At 36.5% G+C, this 23,416-nt stretch overlaps 1 protein-coding gene and 1 long non-coding RNA gene across 5 annotated transcripts in view; one reads left to right on the forward strand and one right to left on the reverse strand.

Annotated features, from left to right (window-relative positions):
• The window catches only part of LOC311285937, a 458,548-nt gene extending 450,446 nt beyond the window's left edge, over positions 1–8,102 (reverse strand). The window contains exon 1 of the long non-coding RNA XR_014626460.1: positions 2,306–8,102. This is a non-coding gene — a long non-coding RNA (uncharacterized lncRNA). The remainder of the gene's footprint in view (positions 1–2,305) is intronic.
• Positions 1–23,416, forward strand: part of sugt1 (SGT1 homolog, MIS12 kinetochore complex assembly cochaperone) — a 209,900-nt gene that overhangs the window by 139,026 nt on the left and 47,458 nt on the right. For 2 of the 4 annotated variants that reach the window (XM_084401815.1, XM_084401814.1), the window contains exon 10: positions 21,727–21,834. The exons of the other annotated variants lie outside the window; for them this stretch is intronic. In XM_084401815.1, coding sequence (XP_084257941.1) covers positions 21,727–21,834 — 108 coding nt within the window. The remainder of the gene's footprint in view (positions 1–21,726; positions 21,835–23,416) is intronic. 4 annotated transcript variants of the gene reach the window in all.

Genomic DNA, 23,416 nt, shown 5'->3' on the forward strand with positions numbered 1-23,416 from the left:
GTGTGTGCAGTATATATATATGAACAGAAACTGGCAACATTATAAGCTTATTTGATGTGGCAGTATTTTACAGTTAAAACTTTATAATCTCTCCGATTTTTCTAGTCGATTTTTACTCATCTCAGTATAGCAACAGAGTTCAGTAAAAGCTGTTCATTCATTCACACACAAAAACGCGATTCATTTTGAAACAGTATTTTTGCCAGCTGTAGTAGCTACACAACAGCGCGCATCTGTGCATTCATTCATTCACACGCAGAAACGCGATTCATATATACAGTCTTTTTGCGTGTACAGACACTATTGCGATTAGAACAAAGCAAATATATAACTGACCTATTCCTCATCTGGATCTGTTGCTCCTCGAAATGAAACATCCAGCACTTCTGAGGTAAATTTTCCATGATTATTATTAAGATAGTATTATTCCTCACAGCTTCGTAAAGTACATGAGTCTGAAAGTGAACTCGCGGTGTGTGTTATCCAGCTGATGTGGGCGTTTCACAGGTTTGCGTCCTCAGATCATTTGCGTTTGAATAGTGCGCGCTCTCCGTGGGCGGAGTCACATTAAAACATAATGAGCTTAGATGAGAACGACTGACATCTCTCTCTTTTCATACATATTACATAAACTGTGAATATTTGTTTTTTATATAAATTACTTCATTTAAAAGAAGAGAGTTCAAGCTTCATGCCTGTGTGTCTGTATGCCTGTTTGACTGAGTATTCGCTGAGTTACAGTTCATTTTCGGACGCGTTTCAGAATTGACTTCACTGACACAGAGTAGGCAGAACTCGCATCATGTTTATTTTTCTTTATTTTTTCAAAAAGCACAACACTTTGTTTTTATTGTGAGTATACACAAAAATAATACACACTTAACAGGATCGATTGATGTGTGAAATTTGTTTGTAAAATCAAAGTCAACAGAGTATTTTTGAATCTCTTTTGAACTGATAAGAAAAAAAACGAGCTGGTATCGCCGGCGATACTGCCGACCCCAGGGGGTTAACTCGCTTTTTCTCTGGGGAAGCCAACGTTAATTGACGTTTTGCCATCTTCATTTGTTGCACCGTTATCAGAGCAACCAATACTAACTAAGCGTTGATAGTTTACTGAGAACAGGTAGATTAAGGATACCGAGTCAGGGAGCAGTCGAACTACACAGCCATTGCTACCGGTGGGTCACGTGATCTCTGAATTAATGATATTAAGAAGAGAATCTATGACCTCTGGAAGCATCTCTTTCAATAGCTTAGTCGATATAGGGTCTAACATGCATGTCGATTTAGATTATTTAACGAGTTTAGAAAATTCTTCCTCTCCTATAGCAATGAATGAATCAAATTTTTCCTCAGGGTGACTACAATGCACTGTCTGATGTGATACTGTACTAGAGGGTTCCATAGTTATAATTTTCTCCCTGATATTATCAATCTTGTAAGTAAAGAAATTCATAAAGTCATTACTGCTCTGCTGCTTGGAAATGTCTGGGGTTGAAGCTTTATTTTTCGTTAATTTTGCCACTGTTTCAAATAAATATCTAGGGTTTTGTTTATTTTCTTCTAATAGATTTTCTTCTAATAAATAAGCAGATCTAGCAGTTTTTAAGGCCTCTCTGTACGCTCTCTTTCCATGAAATGCAAAAAAAAAAAAACTCTAGTTTTGTTTTCTTCCAGTTGCGCTCCATTTTTCTGGCTGCTCTCTGCCTGAGTGTGCTCGTTGTACCACGACGTTGGACCATTTTCTTTAATCTTCTCTAAGCCCAAAGGAGCAACTGTCTAAAGTGCTGGAAAAGAGTCTCAAAAGTTTGTCGCAATATCGAGTTCTTCTAAGCTGGGATGCTGAGGAGATGAAACTGATCAGGAATATAATTAATACAGCGATCTTTAGTAGCAGAAGTCTAACATATTTGTAACACGGAGTCGGCTTTGCAGCCTTGGCTAAATAAAGTATACACGAGACTAGATGACCTGAGATGTCATCACTCTGCTGCAGAATTTCAACAGCATCAACATTGATTCCATGTGATAATATTAGATCTAGAATATGATTACGACAATGAGTAGGTCCTGACACGTGTTGTCTAACTCCAATAGAGTTCAGAATGTCTTTAAATGACAATCCCAATGCATCTTTTTCGTTATCTACATGTATATTAAAATCGGCAACAATTAGTACTTTATCTGCAGCCAGTACTAACTCTGATAGAAAATTAGCAAATTCTTTGATAAAGTCTGAATGGTGCCCTGGTGGCCTGTATACAGTAGCCAGCACAAATCTCAAATGTGATTTATCATTTACATTAGATAGTGTTACATTAACCTGTTAAGCTGCAACCCCACTTTTGAAAAATCCCCAGAAATGACATACCCAAACTGAAACAGATACAGTTCATGAACCCTTTGCATTAAAAGCACAAGTATGATCTCATTTGAAAGCTGACACCTGGCAGTTTATTGTAAATGTAGAATTAATTATTGTCATAATGACAAAAATTGTTATAAATAGCTTCAAAGTTTTGTAAAATTATTAGAAATTAATTTTTATGAAACATCCTCATGAAAATAAAATTGAAGTTGGCACTGGAGCAATCTAGAAATGCACTACAGCTAAAGCCATATGTCTAAACATTCTATGTTTAAAATCTGAAGATAATAAGTCCAAAACTCTGTATTTAGTTAAATGTTTTTCAAGACCATGTCAAATGACTTTATTTTGATTTGACGCTAAAATGCTACTGATGTTTATTGTCATCTTCTAACCATCTATCCAGTATATTGTCTTTATTGTTTTGTGGTGAACACGATCCCCATTCAGTCTCAGTCTCCCCCTGCACACATTCACACCTCTCCAGCCTGGTTATGGCTCGAAATATGCATTTCTTTTGTCTGCATTATAGCTACTAACGACTGGCTATTCACAGGCTATTCATAGGGTTTCAGTCCCTAATTTCTTTTCTCAAAGTTTACCTCACATTTTAAACTGTATCAAATGCATTTCTTGAATAAAGACACATTTCAGGTAGCATTCAAAAAATAATAAAAGTATAACTTCTAGGTAGCAGGTGCACCTAGGGCTAGCTAGCATGTTAGCTTAGCACACCATCAATACACGACAATTTATGAGATTAAAACCATGTTTGTGCTCTAAACTTACTTTTTAACGTACGTTGAGTATTTTAAATAATCTTCTGTGATCTAATTTGGCTTCAGATAAAAAAAATCAGACAGAAAATATACTATTGGATAGTGTTCTGCACAATGATAGTCTATATAGATTAGCATTACATTATAAATATTATCTATTATTATGAAAATACCTGGCATGGCTTGAAAAACACAGGTAACTCAAATATCAGTGCAATCATGTTTATTGTCTTCAAAACATCTGTATCTGCATGTTACAGCGCGATCTCTTGTTAGCTTTGTGTGTATCAGTGACGTCCTGGAATGTCACATGGTCATGGCTCTTCTTCATGTTCCATATATGGACTATTATTGTGCATGTAGCGCCCTCAGGCTATTGGTATGAATTAAAAAACACAGTATCGGAATACCAAATGCTCATAAAGATTACATCGACGCATTTGGGTATAAATTCAATAAATATTATTCCTGTCTATAGAAATATGATGTAAATCTATGAGAATCTATCAATATTTCTCCAAATCTGCACATTTTTGAGCTAAAGCCCTGAGGGACGTTGTTTTGTGTATCGCTGTCATGACGACAGCACGGAGTTTTTTATGAATGAAAGCGGCTGACGCGCATAATTCATATTAAAGGTATCGACTCATTTTTTCATTTCATAACTCCTGACACAAATTAAGACATAACTGTCACTATGAGTTTCTCAGAATACAATAGTGGTCAAATACTGAAACTTGAGTATTATATCTTTTTAATTATGTATAGTTTGTCAAGGTATAACATTAAATCTGATAGTAATTTTGAATTAAATAAATAAATAACGCTTCACTGCGCGGGCGCACTGGCAACGGTTAACAGGTTAAGCACCAACACTTCAAAAGAATTATATTCGAAACAAGTCTTCTCAGTAATTCTGATTATATTACTATAAATTACAGCAACACCTCCCCCTTTGCCTTTCAGACGAGGCTCATGTTTCTAACAATAATCTTGGGGGGTAGACATTTAAAGTAATGTAATCGTCTGGTTTTAGCCAGGTTTCTGTCAAACACGGCACATCTAAGTTATAATCTGTGATTATATCATTAACAATAAGTGATTTTGAAGTAAAAAAGTAATTTGTTGAACATCAATTCATTTTTTTACCCTTCGGTAAAATTCGGAGAATAGACACAGTCTCTATATGATGATAACAGGAAGGGGGCCAGAGCAAATTGTCAGGCACTGTAATTTGCTCTGGCCCACTTCCTGTTCGCCGGAGTGATGAGATACTTAGTAGACTGTCCTCACTCAATGGCTGGCTGTCTAAGTGGTGTCCGCAAAATAATATAGAATTCATAGACAATTGGAAAAGTTTTTGGGGCAGACCTGACCTGTTGAAAAGAGATGGTATTCATCCCTTCTGGGATGGTGCTGCTCTTCTCCCTAGTAATATGGCACATAGTCTTAGAGCTCATCGTACTTGTGAGTTCACACACCTCTTTATCGTTAATTTTAGTGATCTCAGACTTGCAAAGTCGAACATCATTAGTGCCGACGTGAATAATAATTCCTTGTTTCCACCGAGCTGTACAGTACAGTTCACAATTTTTGCCATTTCCATTGTCAGAAGTTGTGAATGGTACCCTAATTCCGATCCATACCACTTTTTTGGGATCCTTTCACCAGGGTGTCAAGTCACATTTATTTATATAGCGCTTTTTACAATACAGATTGTTTCAAGTCAAGTCACCTTTATTTATATTGCACTTTTTACAATACAGATTGTATCAAAGCAGCTTCACAGTGATAACATGAAAACAATACAACAAAGTTTGTTTCTAGAAGTAAATTGCGTCATTGTCCACCATAATTAAGGCAGATCAATAATATTGTTGAATATTAAATGTCCCCAACTAAGCAAGCCAAAAGCCAAGGCAACAGTGGCAAGGAACCAAAACTCCATCAGGTGAAAGAATGGAGAAAAAAACCTTGGGAGAAACCAGGCTCAGTCGGGACCAAGCACAGTAGTCCTGTATTAACCCTCTGGGGTCTGAGGTGATTTCTGGCCCTGGAGGTGTTCTGACATGCTCTGACATTTGTGCTTATTTCTGTTACTTGTGACATTTTCATGGCTAAAGTCTGATTACACTGTATTTAGCACAAACTCTGCTACAATAATATGTCAGCAAGCATGTATGTAAAAGTTTGTAGTTTTGAGATAATGACATTTATGCCTGGTTTATGAAAAAAAATTGTCACTGAAATAAGGTCATAAAACCCATACTGATTATTTCTTCACAAGACTTTTGAAAATTGTATGACATAGCCTAGAATATTTGCTTCAAAACTATGTGACAATCATCCTGACTGCTCATTCAGATAAGACAATATATTGATTTCAAATTTGTAAGACGTGTTTTGTGTAAGAAAGCTTTATGCGAAGAGGCGTAAACACATCCTGAATATTTATGGATTTCACGCCTGAGAAAGACAAAGACCCTCCCCTAATGGCCCTATTAGGTGCTATCAGGCCCTATCATTCTGAGCAACCTTGCACAAAGAATGAGGAGATAAAAAAAAAAAAGGCTTTTTGATTGTTTGGATTTATTTACAACACAACATAATCCAAAGATACACAACAAATGACAAAAAAGCACATTATTGAAAACAATGATCCAAAGACAGAGACCTTTGTGCCATTCCTAAAAACATTGTACATACCTTTCATTTCCATGGTGTTTGATGTTCACTTTACCACGTTCATGTACAGAGACTCATGTGAATGTTGAAGTCAGCAGGACTCATCAGTGGCATCTGGTCCCTGTAAAAAAAAAAAAAAAAAACCTGTGACCATGCTGATATCAAGATAAACTATAGGGCTGCACAGATTTTTCTGGTTAAAATTGCTTTTTAAAAATCACAGAATACACACACACACACAAATGTTTCCAACAATATATAATGACCACCAGGTTTGTTGTGCCTTGTAGGCTACGCACAGTGCTGCATAAAATAATAATAATAACAATAATCTATAGCAGCCTATAAATCTTTCCAAAGGAACACTTCAGTAACAACTACGCTAGAGAAAAATATATTGATTATCATATCGTCGCTGTCCGATGAAAACCGCGTATGTCCATTTTGCAGATTTTGAGATTTTTCGACGGATAGAATGTCCAGGTTCATTTCCGTATACAGTATGCTTCACATATCTAAATGACCAATGAAAAGTTGTGAAATCATGTCATCTGATTTTTCACGTATATCCATTTGGTGTCAAAGCTGTCAATCACGCCGCGTATCTCCCACCCTGTGGAGGCATCTCGCCGGTCTCGTGAAGTTTCATCTTAAGCGTCTCTGGAAGCTCAGCATTGGATAGCCGAATAACACTGTGAAGTATCAGCAAACGTTTGTTTTTGACAACTGTTCTCAAGTTTATTATATATTCGCAATATATTCACAACTGTTATTGTGTTATTGGGAGTGGAGAGAAGTGACAAAATTACAGTAGGACTGTGTAAACAAAGTATCTGTCTAGCATTGCCATGTCAGTGTATTGATTCATTGTTCCTTCATAGTTAGCAAGAGACATTTAATAAACTGAGCGTATTAAATAAACTGAGCGTAGCCTATTCATCTGTCAATATGAAACGCGACTTGGCCATTCTAATTAATGATCAGAAGAACGCGTATCGACCACCGTTACTGTAAAATATGCACGTATGTCCATTTAAACTCGATTTTGGTCAAATGTGGATTATATCATTACACTGGCAAGAATATGGTTACATTTAAAGATGCCGTACCAAGTATGACAACGCTACGTTCAACTGCTTTTGAAATTACTGTGTTTTTTTCACTCCCTGAAAAGTAACCGTTTTGGACATACGTGAGTTTCATCGGGCAGCAACGATATGTTACTTCAAATGTTTCCATTCGTTATGATGTTATGAAATGAGATTGGAGTAAAAACATGAAGCCTAATGTTTGGTGCGTTTTGCTTTTCAAACGCGCAGCGCGTTTTGAATATGAAACATTCAAACGCACAGCGCACTCCAAATTATGAAACATTATGGTTACCATATTATACATGGCTACGTTTGAGCAGATATCCACAAACACAGTATTTAACAGTGAACACAGGTCTAAACATTATAATATTCACCATATATCTAGCAACAGTTCAACTGCAATGTGAAGTTTATGCAACAATAACATTAACCCTCTGGGGACCAAGCTGTTTTTGGGGCCCTTGAGATGTTCTGACATGCTCTGACATTTGTGATTTTTTTCAGTTATTTATAAACATGTTAATGGCAAAGGTGTAAATTCACTCTATATAGCACAAACAGGCCTACCATAATATGCGAGCAACATGTATGTAGATGTTTGTATTTTTAAGAGAATAATGTTTATGCGTGGTTATTTAAAAAAATAAAAATGAAAGTTGCTGAAATAAGACCACAAAACTCATGCAAAATATGTGCCCACAAGACTTTTGACTAATGGATGTTGTCTCTTTGAGTTCTAGCTTCAAAATGATGTGAAAATAGTCTTGCTTTATCGTTCACAAAAAAAAATACATTGATTTAAATGGCGTAAAACAGGTTTTGCTTGGAAAGCCAATATGCGAGGGGGAGGAGTAGTTTACACCTTAGATTACCCAGTCCCACCCACTCTGCATAATGACTCTGCATAATTAGCCATTCATTCAGGTGTGACACTGACTGAGCCACAATGCAAGGACAAAATATATATTTTGAAGAAGACTTATATTGACCATTTAAGATTTTGCTTACATCTATCTTGTAAATATGTTTTGCTATTTTATTAAAAAGGTTACAATTACAACAATAATTACAATTTCAGCAATATTTCTGCAAAAAAGTACTCTTTCTTTGTAAAAAAAAAAAAAAAAGATTATAGGCCTACATTTTATCATATGTATTCATTAGTTTGAATATAGCCAACATTGGAACATCTTAGTCTATGACTTTATTTTTGACAAAATAGTATTTATATATATATATATATATATATATATATGAGCAGAAAAGCTTATTTGATGTGACAGTCTATTCTACAGTAAAAACTGTATCTAGTCAACAAAATGTTGTCTTTCATACTTCGCCTGACTGTAACGTTGTTTTTATGAAATATTAGGGCATAGCCTATAAATGTTAATTTGCAGTTTAATACGTTGCTTATACAAATACATTTTATTTCAACATATTTCAGTCGATTTTTACTCATCTCAGTAGGCTATAGCAAAGCAGTTTATTCTTTCACACACAGACGCGCGATTCATATTTAGGCTAAACAGTCTTTACAAATATGTACCCTTCATTCATCTCACAGAAACGCGATATTTAGGCTAAACAGTCTTTACAAATATGTACCCTTCATTCATCTCACAGAAACGCGATTCATATTATAGAAACGCGATTCATCTTTTTGTTTACATAGGCCTAACGTTATTCCATAACGTTATTCCACATTAACACTTGAGAAAGGATAACTTAGCCTACCTCACTCCTCAGCGGGATCTGCTCCTCATATTGCTCCTCATATCAGCACAGAAACTTTTCTCCATAAGGTAGGCTATGCCTCTTTGTTTACAGCTGATGTGGGGGCGTTTCACAGACTGAAATGGTTCTCAGAATTTGCGTTTGAATAGCACGCGCTCTCCGGGGCGTGGTCAAATTACTTTTGAATGGCTCGTAATGAGCTCGACTGGAGTCGCTCTCTTTTTATACAGATTACAGAAGCTGATAATATTTGTTTTTTATATAAATTACTTCATTTAAAAGCTGCGATCTCAAGCTTTATGCCCGTGGGTCTGTTTGCCTGTTTGACTGAATTTTCGCGGAGTTATAGATCATTTTCGAACGCGTTTCAAATGGGAGTTTACTGACAGAGAGAAGGCAGAAATAGCATCATGTTAATTTTTCTTTATTTGTCAAAAAGCAAAACACTTTATTTTTATTGTGAGTATACAGAAAAAAAATAGAAACTGAACAGGATCGATTGATGTATTACACGAAAATGAAAGATCAAAATTAACAGAGCATTTTGTGTTTATTTTTCATTGCTAAAAAAAAAAACGAGCAAAACGCGCGGCGCGTTTTTGGTCCCCAGAGGGTTAACTAATATAATTAAGAATTTCTTACCTTACATCTTATTGTCTTCAAATCGCGTTCTTCAACTTGACATTATCTAATATTGTCTGTTACATTGATCTGACAAAGCTAGCTTTAATCTAAATCTCTAGCACAACACGCTAGCATTTCATTAGCCTGTTAACCTGCCATCTGTGCTTAGAGTCTTTTTTCTATCTCACACTCGTGCCTTTTACAAGTCCATCAAACAACTGTGGTGAGTTGGAGATATATATATATATATATATATATATATATATATATATAGCTAGCCGCTCTGGAGTAAACCGTGATGTCATCTTCCAGCTCAGTTCTTGTATAATAGTGTCAATGCAGGCAGATCAATATTATTGTTGAATATTAAATTAAATGTTAAATTGAATGTCCCTAAGCAAGCCAAGCCAATGGCAACAAATGTGGAAAAAGGCGACACTGGCAAAAACTCTTGACATTTTGCACACACGTCAGAACCTGCGGCCATCAGGGCCGGACTGAAGCTGGTACCCGGGCGTGGCAGGGGGGCTCGACAGCGCCCCCTGGAATGGGGTCCGAAAACTTGGTCCATAAATCAAACACGCTTGCATGTAATAATATGAAACTCAGTACACATATAGATCTCATCGGGCTGAACAACTTTCGTGCTGTAAGTTTTACAAAAGCCCAACAGGAAGTCGGTTATTATACGTTGTTTGGAAAACGCATACAATGGAATGTGAAATACTCCTCCTAGGGAATTCATCCGATCGCCACCAAACTCGGTGTGAATGAAGTCAAGACATTGAGGATGAATTCTTGCGAACGGATTTTTGATATCTCAAACGGTTTGGCCGTGGCGAGGAAATGAATTTATGGTGAATAATGGGACACAGGAAGTGTGTTATAACTTCTGCATACATTAACTGATCTTGATGAAACTTCTGCAGTGTGTTCGTTGTAAGAGGCCGATCACATGGATGTGACTATTGTGAGTCAAAGTTATAGCGCCACTAACTAGCTGCAGGAAGTTTGTCACTTTCAAAATGTTTTGAAATCACTCTTGTATTTTTACCCGATTTGCTTCAAACTTTGTGTATAATGTAGACCCACAGCAGATGTAGACCTGTGAAAGGATTATTGATATCTTAGATACTGTTGCCATGGCAATGCATCGAACTTTAATATTATTGGGGGGGGGGGGGGATTTTTCACCCTTGAACGGGGTCTGAAAACTTGGTCCATAGATCAAACACGCTTGCATGAATTAATATGAAACTCAGTACACGTACAGATCTCATCGGGCCGAACAACTTTCCCTTGGTCAAGTTTTACGCCAGCCCAACAGGAAGTCGGCTATTATGGGTTGTTTGGAGAACGCTTGCTCTGGTATTTGAAATAATCCTCCTAGGCAATTCTTTCAATTGCCTCCAAACTCGGTCAGCATAAAGTCAAGACATTGAGGATGCTAAATTGCGGACGGATTTTTGATATCTCGAACGGTTTGGCCGTGGCGAGGAAACAAATTTATGGCGAGAAAAGATAAAAACGAAGTGTTATAACTTCTGCATACATTAACTGATCTTGATGAAACTTCAGCAGTGTGTTCGTGGTAAGAGGCCGATCACATGTATGTAACTATTGTGAGTCAAAGTTATAGCACCACCAACTGGCAGCAGGAAGTGTCACTTTCTAAATGCTTTTGACAAAAGTGAGGGGGTTAATTTTATGTACAGTCACAAAAATCAGTACACATATTGGACTCATCGAGCCGGACAATTTTCTAATTTACAGTAATTAGCTCTGAGCAACAGGAAGTCAGATATTTTGGTTTGAATGTGGATTTCTTTGCAAAAACAGCCTCTGAATTTTTACCCACTCCTCTTCAGTGGTTTATTTTATTCCCACCAAACTTTTTCAACATGATGAAAATACATTAAAGATGCTAAATTGTAAACAGATAATAAATATCTCAAACGGTTTTGCTATGGCGAGGGATTAAATTAATGTCAAAAAAGGAAACACTAAAAACCTCCTATCTTATCGAACTAAACCCATTTTATTCTTTTTTTTTTTTCAATTTAATAATTGTTTAAGTTTAAAAACATCCAGAATGTTTTTTTAGTCCAAAAAATAAATTGTCATTCATAGTGCTATACTGCCCTCTTGTGTTCAAAGTCAGGTAGGCCTATTGTATCTATATAAAAATATACTAGGTATGTGACGGTGAGGAATATTTTACCACCGGTTAATCAACGTGTGACACCGCTGGGGGCTTTTGAATTGCTAACTTAAAAATGAAAGTAAAATATGTTTGTCCGCACTGACATGGATAATGGTGCAGAGCGAGCGTTTTCAATGAATTTCTATGGAAGTAGGAATGAACTAAAAAACGTTCGCTCTTCTCTGCCCGTTCCTCGCCTCGCCATATATATATATTTTTTTGTTACATATATATAATGTGTGTATATATATATATATATATATATATATATATATATATATATATACAGTGAGGAAAATAAGTATTTGAACACCCTGCTATTTTGCAAGTTCTCCCACTTAGAAATCATGGAGGGGTCTGAAATTTTCATCGTAGGTGCATGTCTACTGTGAGAGACATAATCTAAAAAAAAAATCCAGAAATCACAATGTATGATTTTTTTAACTATTTATTTGTATGATACAGCTGCAAATAAGTATTTGAACACCTGAGAAAATCAATGTTAATATTTGGTACAGTAGCCTTTGTTTGCAATTACAGAGGTCAAACGTTTCCTGTAGTTTTTCACCAGGTTTGCACACACTGCAGGAGGGATTTTGGCCCACTCCTCCACACAGATCTTCTCTAGATCAGTCAGGTTTCTGGGCTGTCGCTGAGAAACACGGAGTTTGAGCTCCCTCCAAAGATTCTCTATTGGGTTTAGGTCTGGAGACTGGCTAGGCCACGCCAGAACCTTGATATGCTTCTTACAGAGCCACTCCTTGGTTATCCTGGCTGTGTGCTTCGGGTCATTGTCATGTTGGAAGACCCAGCCTCGACCCATCTTCAATGCTCTAACTGAGGGAAGGAGGTTGTTCCCCAAAATCTCGCAATACATGGCCCCGGTCATCCTCTCCTTAATACAGTGCAGTCGCCCTGTCCCATGTGCAGAAAAACACCCCCAAAGCATGATGCTACCACCCCCATGCTTCACAGTAGGGATGGTGTTCTTGGGATGGTACTCATCATTCTTCTTCCTCCAAACACGTTTAGTGGAATTATGAACAAAAAGTTCTATTTTGGTCTCATCTGACCACATGACTTTCTCCCATGACTCCTCTGGATCATCCAAATGGTCATTGGCAAACTTAAGACGGGCCTTGACATGTGCTGGTTTAAGCAGGGGAACATTCCGTGCCATGCATGATTTCAAACCATGACGTCTTAGTGTATTACCAACAGTAACCTTGGAAACGGTGGTCCCAGCTCTTTTCAGGTCATTGACCAGCTCCTCCCGTGTAGTTCTGGGCTGATTTCTCACCTTTCTTAGGATCATTGAGACCCCACGAGGTGAGATCTTGCATGGAGCCCCAGTCCGAGGGAGATTGACAGTCATGTTTAGCTTCTTCCATTTTCTAATGATTGCTCCAACAGTGGACCTTTTTTCACCAAGCTGCTTGGCAATTTCCCCGTAGCCCTTTCCAGCCTTGTGGAGGTGTACAATTTTGTCTCTAGTGTCTTTGGACAGCTCTTTGGTCCAGAATTAGTCCATGTTAGTAGTTGGATTCTTACTGATTGTATGGGGTGGACAGGTGTCTTTATGCAGCTAACGACCTCAAACAGGTGCATCTAATTTAGGATAATAAATGGAGTGGAGGTGGACATTTTAAAGGCAGACTAACAGGTCTTTGAGGGTCAGAATTCTAGCTGATAGACAGGTGTTCAAATACTTATTTGCAGCTGTATCATACAAATAAATAGTTAAAAAATCATATATTGTGATTTCTGGATTTTTAAAAAAAAAAAATTTATTATGTCTCTCACAGTGGACATGCACCTACGATGACAATTTCAGACCCCTCCATGATTTCCAAGTGGGAGAACTTGCAAAATAGCATATATATATATATATATATATATATATATATATATATATATATACAGTGCAATGCATAAGTGAATACACCCATGCTAAAGTTGACTAAAAAGAGGAATAAAAAATAATATTTTGGAAATTGAACTTAATGCCTTAATTTAAAAAATTAGGAAAAATCCAACCTTTAAGGACACCAATTTTCTTTGTGAATGAATAATGCATCGTAAATAAATAAATGTTCTTCCTTAAAATACATGGTGCATAAGTGAGTACACCCCTATGTTAAATTCCCATAGAGGCAGGCAGATTTTTATTTTTAAGTATTTTTATTTTATTTTTTTTAGGATACTATGCATCCTGATAAAGTTCCCTTGGCCTTTGGAATTAAAATAGCCCCACATCATCACATAGCCTTCACCATACCTAGAGATTGGCATGGTTTTATTTCAGTTAGCCTAAAAGCTAGTTTGATTTGCATTGAGAGATGATCTTATGGAAAGTACCCCATGCCAATCTCTAGGTATGGTGAAGGCTATGTGATGATGTGGGGCTATTTTAATTCCAAAGGCCAAGGGAACTTTATCAGGATGCATAGTATCCTAAAAAATTTTTTTTTAAAATACTTAAAAATATAAATCTGGTCAGATATTTTGGTTTGAATGTGATTTTTTTTTTTTTTTTTTTGAGAATTCTCTCTCTGTATCTGTGTCTCTGTGTGTGGGGTGGGGGGGGGGGGGGGGATTTGTCTGTTAGGGGAGATTTGCTTTTATAATTGTTTTTCAAGGTTTCAGGGGCTTTTGGGGCCCTTAACGTGCTCAAAAACTCTTGAAACTTTGCACACAGGTCAGAACCCACGGTCATCAGGGCCGGGTTGAATCTGGTACCCGGGCGTGGCAGGGGGGCTCAATAGCTCCCCCTTGAACACGGTCTGAAAACTTGGTCCATATATCAAACACACTTGCATGAATTAATATGAAACTCGGTACACATATAGATCTCATCGGGCCGAACAACTTCCACACTCTAAGTTATTAGCTCCGCCCAACAGGAAGTCGGCTATTATGGGTTGTTTGAAAAACGCATGCTGTTGAATTTGATGTACTCATCCTAGAGAATTAATTAAATCGCCACCAAACTCGGTGTGCATGAAGTCAAGACATTGAGGATGCTAAATTGCGGATGGATTTTTGATATCTCAAACGGTTTGGCCGTGGCGAGGAAACGAATTTATGGCGAGAAAAGAGAAACACGAAGTGTTATAACTTCTGCATACATTAACTGATCTTGATGAAACTTCAGCAGTGTGTTCGTGGTAAGAGGCCGATCAGATGGATGCAACTATTGTGAGTCAAAGTTATAGCGCCACCAACTGGCAGCAGGAAGGGTGTCACTTTCAAAATGCTTTTGACAAAAGTGGGAGGGTTAGTTTTACCTACAGTTTCAAGAATCTGTATGTATATTGGTCTCATCAAGCCGGACAACTTTCTAATTTACAGTTATTAGCTCTGACCAACAAGAAGTCAGATATTTTGGTTTGAATGTGGATTTCTTTGCAAAAAGAAAGTGCTTCAGTGGTTTATTTTATTCCCACCAAACTTTTTCAACATGATAAAAACATATTAATGATGCTAAATTGTAAATGGTTATTGAATATCTCAAACGGTTTTGCTATGGCGAGGGATTAAATTAATGTCAAAAAGGAAGCAGGAAACGTCTCATATGTTCTAAAAATTAAATTATACACCATTTATTTTTATATAAAATTATACAAATATTCGAACTAAACCCATTTTATTCTGTTTTTGCAATTCAAGTAGTATGAAAAAGTTAAAAACAGGCTATTTAGTGCTATTTGGTTCAAGAAAAAAGCAAACAAAGGGCTATACTGCCCTCTTGTGTCCAAAAGGATATCAAAATAGTATATAAAGTTTTTACTAGGTGGGCCTATATTGTATTTAAATATACATTTATTAGGTATATGACTGAGTATATTTTCCCATCGGTTAATCGACATGTGACACGAGCGGCTGCTTTTAAATCGCTAATATAAAAGTTAAAGTAAAATACGGATGTCCGCACGGACATTGATAATGGTGCACACACGTTGGAAAGAATGATACTTTTAAACATAACACTAAACCGCCATTAGGTGTCGCCAGGCGACCGTCTTAATGAGCGAGTCATTGATTCATTCGTTCAAATGATTCGTTCAAATGACTGAGTCATTCATGATTGAGACAGATGTTTATGGATTGATCATTGAATCTTTGAGTCAACCGATTCTTTCAAAATGCTGAATCATTCAGTAATGAGAAAACAAGTTGCTGTGAGATGCGCGATGGTTCTGCTGTGATCTTTGTTTAACTATTTTTGCTGCTGAAACAGAGCAAAAACAGTCAATATTGCATCTAAAATGTAAGTGACTTAATTATAACAGTTTATTAACCTGTTGTATGAAATCAATGTCACACAGTTTCAATCGTGATTGTATTCAGGAAACAGTAGCCTACTCATCAAGTGAGGTTGCATATGGTATAAAATATATAAAAACTCCATATTTGTAATTTTTATAGTCAGTATGTTGTTAACTGGGTTTCTTTTTTGTGTGCTGCGCTCATTTGTTCACATTTCTCCTGGAGAAGCTGCACGAGCCTCAGCAGCGCAACCTTTTTACCATTGATCAGTAATACATTTATTATCAACTGTTGATTGCAACTTAAAATGAATGTAATAAAATTAGAATAATATCTCGTTTTAGTGATTCCCAAGTTATTTTTTTTGTCATTGACGTTCTAATCAGGCTACTCTGGTCGGGCAAGCTAAATTCTCTTTCAGGTAGGCCTATTGTATTTAGGCTATATATATAAATATATTAGGGCTGTGACTGTGGGAAAATTTTCCCACCGGTTAATCGACGTGTGACACCGCTGGGGGCTTTTAAATCGCTAACGTAAAGTAAAATACAGACATCTGCACAGACTTTAATAATGGTGCTGAGTAGAGTGAGAATTTGCAATGAATTCCTATGGAAGTAGGAATGAACTAAAAAACGTTCGCTCTGTTCTGCGCGTTCCTCGCCGTGGGCGCGCACAGTTATGAATGCCTGTTAAGTCAGGAGCTTTTAGTTTAATTTTAAAATTAACGCCATTTCGGGGGGCGGATTGCTTGAATTTATTTTACAAAAGCACAATGTTGTGTTTTATTGCGAGTGTACATAAATATAAGTAAACACTTTGCAGTTTGAATGATGTCCTGAATGAACAAAATTACGGAGTATGTTTTTATGTTTCTACTGTTAAATCACACACACATTCCAGCATTGCAAACTTGACATCGCAGCCTGTTCATTATAGCCTTAATAAAATATAATAATAAAATAGTCAACCTAACATATAAAATTACACTTCTCTGTTTAAATAGTCAGTAGTCAGGGGTGCAAACAGCGCGCTTTTCGGCGCCTCCCGCTTTTTTCACGTCAGTTTGGGTGACTTGTGTGAATCGTGCAGATCCGAAGAGTTTTTTTTTAAGAGGGGAGGGGGGGGGGGGGGGTTTGAGAGGGTCTGATTATAATTTAGCCAACAGTAATTCTGGATTGCGTCCACCAACAAGTAAATAGGAAATAAGCGAATCAGAACACTGCGCGCCAAACCAGCAGTATGTGCGCAAGCGTGAACCACTAGTGTTTCTGTCTCACTCTGGATCTGCCACTGCATCACATTTCTCTCTGCGTGGCGTGGAGTGTCCGTTTTTATGTCGGCTCTCATGTTAACTGGTTAGAGCTTGTGTTAGAGCTTCTCGAGCCGCGCCGAAACCGCGCGCTAGAAATAGAACCGCAACCAACGCCTATTTTTCACGCGACACGCAAGAGTGTTGGAAGTTTTCAGACAAAATAGAAGGCGCAAATACATATTAATAAATTACATTTTGATGCTTGAAAGTCTCTCGGTTTTGACAAATGCATATATAATTGTAATTTAAAAAATAGGCCTAATTATCGATTTTCAAATATTGCCCGTCAATAGGCCTACAGAACGAAATATTCTGTAGCCTATTTTGCCGTCAATACTGCCGACGTTGTCTTTGCTGTATCAGGCTATATATATTATGTTTAACATCCAAGTGTAGATGGTCTGTCGGCGCACAGAGCCACGCAGTCGCAGACAGCACGTGAAGTTCGTGAACACCTAATTCCCTTTTCTTTCTTATCTATTTGTGTTTGAACAGACATGTGCACGAAAAAATAAGCCAGTGTCCGTCTCAACGAGTTTCCCCGTAAACGCAGTCAAAATAAAACGGATGCGTGTCATTACCGGTATTAGATACGTGCATTCGTCTTAAAGGGACAGCACCCAATATACCTGCAGCTGTTTGTGTCACCAAAGTTAATCAAACAACAAAAGAGAAAGAGAAAAATCACGTTTTGTCAAAAGATAAACTGTATTAATACTTAATACAGTTAATTTACCTGAAAAACATAAAGCACTGCTTTATTTCTCGTGTATTTGTGTTTTATTGTATTTATAATTGTATTTTGTTTATTAGTTTCTATGCAGATGCACTAGGCCTACCCTACACAATTACCCCAATCATTCTAGAATTATTAATTCTTTACAAAAAGAGCTATTCAAATCATCAGGTGAAATTGTTTTCAGGAAGTAGCAGTAAAGCAAGAAGAAGTGCAAGATAGTTTTTCTAAATTTCATTTGACTCTATGTGCCTATAGGGGTGGGTTGGGGATGGTGGCAATGTAGTATCTGGATATTTGCCGCGGGACGAGGGCTTCGATTACCTCTCTCTTTTTTGACCATACATGTGTTTGCACCCCTGAGTAGTACAATTCGTACATTCACAGTAAGCACCACTCCACTGTGATTTTTCCAAGCATATTTTTGCGCGTGTGAAGAGGATGATTTTTTTCGTCGATATTGGAACACGAGTGAAGTACAAAGCCTATAATAAAGAATAGTTTAGCATCCAAATACATTGCAAATGTTGAAACATTTTGATTCTAATGAGAGGGTTACGTGAGCCCAACACTGCTTACTTTTGTTTTTATTTTTACATTAAATTTAAAGGATTTGTTGTGGAATATTTTGAGTGTATCATAAAATCAGAATAAGGTAAGTCAAGTAATATTTTCTGTATATATATATATATATACCCCGGTGCCACCGGCTTGGGCCCGTAATCGCTGCTCGCAGCTATATTTTTATGTTTGAAACCTTTCAAATAAACAAATTATGTAAATATCAGTAGATTTAAAGATGTTCGGATTATTGAAAACTTTTGTATGGGAATTTGTCAGTGTGACACAACTGCAAGCGTGGGCCTTTTATTATGAATTGAAAAGGTAATAACAGTAAGCATGCTAATGCGGCATCCAGAGGACCCCAACTGATCCTTGTGGCAAAATGAGAAGGTTTGTCTTCTCTCAAATCTTATCTCTTTGTCTTATCTCTCAAATACTGATAAAAATAGCTACTTTCGAGTATTGGTAGGTTGTTACACTTTCCATGTTTTTTTTATATTTTCATACACTTTCCAATTTGGTTTTGATATTTTAATTTTAATTTCTCAATTGACTTAAACTGATTACTTTTTATATCAATATAAAACATGACTTTGTTCAATCACAATTGATTACAGTGTGTCTAACCAATCTATTGCACTGTAGCCTCTTCCAGTTCCGAATGTGATGTCATGTGATATATTCTGTTTTTAAAGTCCGCGTGAACCGGAAGTTGCAAACGACTTTTCTCCAGTGCTGTGACGTATTTCCCAGTGAAAAGGAATATTGAACAGAGGGCAGGGTTTTACTCTAGCGCTCCTCCTCTCCATCTCTCGCTCATTACAGACTAACGGTTTGAGGGGAGTGGTTAAGCGTTTCCCAAACCAAGCCGTCAAACATACGTCATCAGGGAAGGTCCTCCAAGGCAGAGGGGAGGGGCATTTTCAGATTTTGATTAAAGATTACAAAGCCAAAAAAAATTTTTGTGTGGATTGACTTGCACGGATGAATTGTTCACCACAAAACTAACAATTTAGGCAAACAAAGTAAATATGGTCAATTTTGAATTCATGTGGACTTTAATCAATTTACTACTTTTACTTCAATAGAGACTGATGACTAAAACACTTGTATTTTATTGTTTATATGTAACTGAAATGGTGGGGAAAATCCAGTATTTAGCATATTTCATGTCATTAATAACGTCAGGTGGCACAACTGATATTCATCAGGTGGTGCAACCATGGAAATTCTTTATTTAAACCAACAAATAATAGGTCAAAGTGAACAAATAGCTGAAACCTAGATTGTGATTAGTTGTATTACATGCATTTACTGGTATTCTTGTATGATTATTTTTTCTGTCTTTAAGAGTAAAAATGAGATTCTCAAGATTCTAAACTACTGGCCACTAGAATGCCAATTATACATTCATATGAAAATAATAATAATAATGTTAGGCACTAGAGACTAAAAGGGTTACTTTGCTAAGACTTCACAATAAATTAGGAGTGTATATATATATATATATATATATATATATATATATATATATATATATACATACAGTGCAATGCATAAGTGAATACACCCATGCTAAAGTTGACTAAAAAGAGGAATAAAAAATCATATTTTGGAAATTGAACTTAATGCCTTAATTTAAAAAATTAGGAAAAATCCAACCTTTAAGGACACCAATTTTCTTTGTGAATGAATAATGTATCGTAAATAAATAAATGTTCTTCCTTAAAATACATGGTGAGTACACCCCTATGTTAAATTCCCATAGAGGCAGGCAGATTTTTATTTTTAAGTATTTAAAAAAAACTTTTTTTAGGATACTATGCATCCTGATAAAGTTCCCTTGGCCTTTGGAATTAAAATAGCCCCACATCATCACATAGCCTTCACCATACCTAGAGATTGGCATGGGGTACTTTCCATAAGATCATCTCTCAATGCAAATCAAACTAGCTTTTAGGCTAACTGAAATAAAATCATGCCAATCTCTAGGTATGGTGAAGGCTATGTGATGATGTGGGGCTATTTTAATTCCAAAGGCCAAGGGAACTTTATCAGGATGCATAGTATCCTAAATTATTATTTTTTTAAATACTTAAAAATAAAAATCTGCCTGCCTCTATGGGAATTTAACATAGGGGTGTACTCACTTATGCACCATGTATTTTAAGGAAGAACATTTATTTATTTACAATACATTATTCATTCACAAAGAAAATTGGTGTCCTTAAAGGTTGGATTTTTCCTAATTTTTTAAATTAAGGCATTAAGTTCAATTTCCAAAATATGATTTTTTTATTCCTCTTTTTAGTCAACTTTAGCATGGGTGTATTCACTTATGCATTGCACTGTATATATCTGTTTTTGCCACCAAAAAAAAAAGCCAAACAATGACTTTATACATTTTGAAATGTTATTTAACAATTGAAACTTGTTTATACACATTGTTCCTGTTTCAAAAATATGCATTACATCAGTTTTGAAAAGATAAAAAACAAAAAAAAACAAAAAAAAACATTTTTAACCCATATAGTTAGCACAATGTACAACATGCTTGTATGAATAAATTGCAGAACTGTACACTAAATTGAAAGTAATAGTAAAGTGTGGTTGACCTTTCATAATGCTGATGCACTACTAGAACTTGTATCACAAACCCATGGAGGGTGACATTTCTTTTTCATAAACTAACTATGATTAAAATTGTTTTTTAAAAAGCCATAATTTCCTCACCCAAGTGTATTCAGGAAATGTACACAATGACATGAAGATGCTTTCAAGAAGTTTTCATCTTTTTTTTTTTTTTTAATCCATCAAGAGTGTGAGGAATAAAAATCTTGTCTTGTCATATATTATAATTACTAAGTCAGGAACTGGGAAACACCCACTCAGTCTTTATCTCTCAAGTTGACTAATTTACTAGGCATGTTTACAATAGACAATGATATCCACAAGGTATCTGAGGTCCACTAGTTAATGGACTAGTTTCAGCCTGGGGGAATAAAAACTGATAATGATCAGTGGAAAAGCAGATATCTCGCCGCCTGCTTGTTACTGTCTTGAGGCATCTTTTGGATTATTCATTAAATATGAATAATTGTTTGTTTGATTGGTCCAGACGCTACAGTAGGATTATTATTATTTATTTATTTTCATTTGCATTGTTCTTGCATTCCATGTAAAAAAGTCTGAGTAAAATAAAACATTTACTAGCCAATGGCGACTCAAGCTTCAGTGTATCCGTAGAGGGTTGGTAAGATCTGTACCAAAAATAATGACATATCAAACTAGCCTGAGTTCTGTCTACTAAAATTAAAATCTAATGAGCCTGTTCTCTTTTTTGTCTTAGCTGACAGCTGTGGTAAAGCTTCCATCAGGAGACGATTACTGCCTAAATGTCTATCTTCTGCATCCTATTGTCACACAACAGAGCACATACAGGATCCTTTCAACCAAGGTCAGCCTTAATGTATATGCTTGTCTAGCTGAATGTTCTTTATTTTTAAAATAACTTTCTTCGTACTAATATTTTTCATTTTATGCCATTAATCTAAGCCCGATCTAAGTTAAGGTACCAATGTAAGAAATGATTGACTACAGGCTGTTGAATGATTTAAAAATAATGCAGACTCCGAGTGGTAGTGCACTTCGAGTGAGCATTATTTTTTAGTAATTCAATGGTCTAGGGTTAATTAGGGCCCAAGCCCTGAAAGGGCGAAGGCCCTATTGTTTTCGGTAGGATTATTATTAGGGCCCAAGCCCTGAAAGGGCGCCACTTTTTGCCTTTTTGCCACTTTTGGGGCCCTTAACATGCTCAAAAACTCTTGAAATTTTGCACACACGTCAGAACCCGCGGCCATCAGGGCCGGACTGAAGCTGGTACCCGGGCGTGGCAGGGGGGCTCGACAGCGCCCCCTGGAATGGTGTCCGAAAACTTGGTCCATAAATCAAACACGCTTGCATGTAATATGAAACTCAGTACACATATAGATCTCATCGGGCCGAACAACTTTCGTGCTCTAAGTTTTACAATAGCCCAACAGGAAGTCGGTTATTATACGTTGTTTGGAAAACGCATACAATGGAATGTGAAATACTCCTCCTAGGGAATTCATCCGATCGCCACCAAACTCTGTGTGAATGAAGTCAAGACATTGAGGATGAATTCTTGCGAATGGATTTTTGATATCTCGAACGATTTGGCCGTGACGAGGAAACGAATTTATGGCGAATAATGGGACACAGGAAGTGTGTTATAACTTCTGCATACATTAACCTGTTAACCGTTGCCAGTGCGCCCGCGCACTGAAGCGTTTTTTATTTATTTAATTCAAAATTACTATCAGATTTAATGTTATACCTTGACAAACTATACATCATTAAAAAGATATAAGACTCAAGTTTCAGTATTTGACCACTATTGTATTCTGAGAAACTCATAGTGACAGTTATGTCTTAATTTGTGTCAGGAGTTATGAAATGAAAAAATGAGTGATACCTTTAATATGAATTATGTGCGTCAGCCTCTCCCATTCATAAAAAAACTCCCGTGCTGTCGTCATGACAGCGATACACAAAACAACGTCCCTCAGGGCTTTAGCTCAAAAATATGCAGATTTGAAGAAATATTGATAGATTCTCGTAGATTTACATCATATTTCTATAGACAGGAATAATATTTATTGAATTTATACCCAAATGCTTCGATGTAATCTTTATGAGCGTTTGGTACTCTGATTTACTGTTTTCAATTCATACCAGCAGCCTGAGGGCGCTATATGCACAGTAATAGTCCATATATGGAACATGAAGAAGAGCCAATCATGTGACATTCCAGGAAGCCTCGAACACACACAGCTAACAGAGATCGCGCTGTAACATGCAGATAAAGACGTTTTGAAGACAATAAACATGATTGCAATGATATCTGATTTGCCTGTGTTCTTTAAGCCATGCCAGGTATTTTCATAATAATAGATTATATTTATAATGTAATGCTAATCTATATAGACTTTATCATCGTGCAGAATACTATCAAA

This window comes from Rutilus rutilus (genome assembly GCF_951802725.1).
Source record: "Rutilus rutilus genome assembly, chromosome: 2".
In the NCBI taxonomy this organism is placed as follows: domain Eukaryota; kingdom Metazoa; phylum Chordata; class Actinopteri; order Cypriniformes; family Leuciscidae; genus Rutilus; species Rutilus rutilus.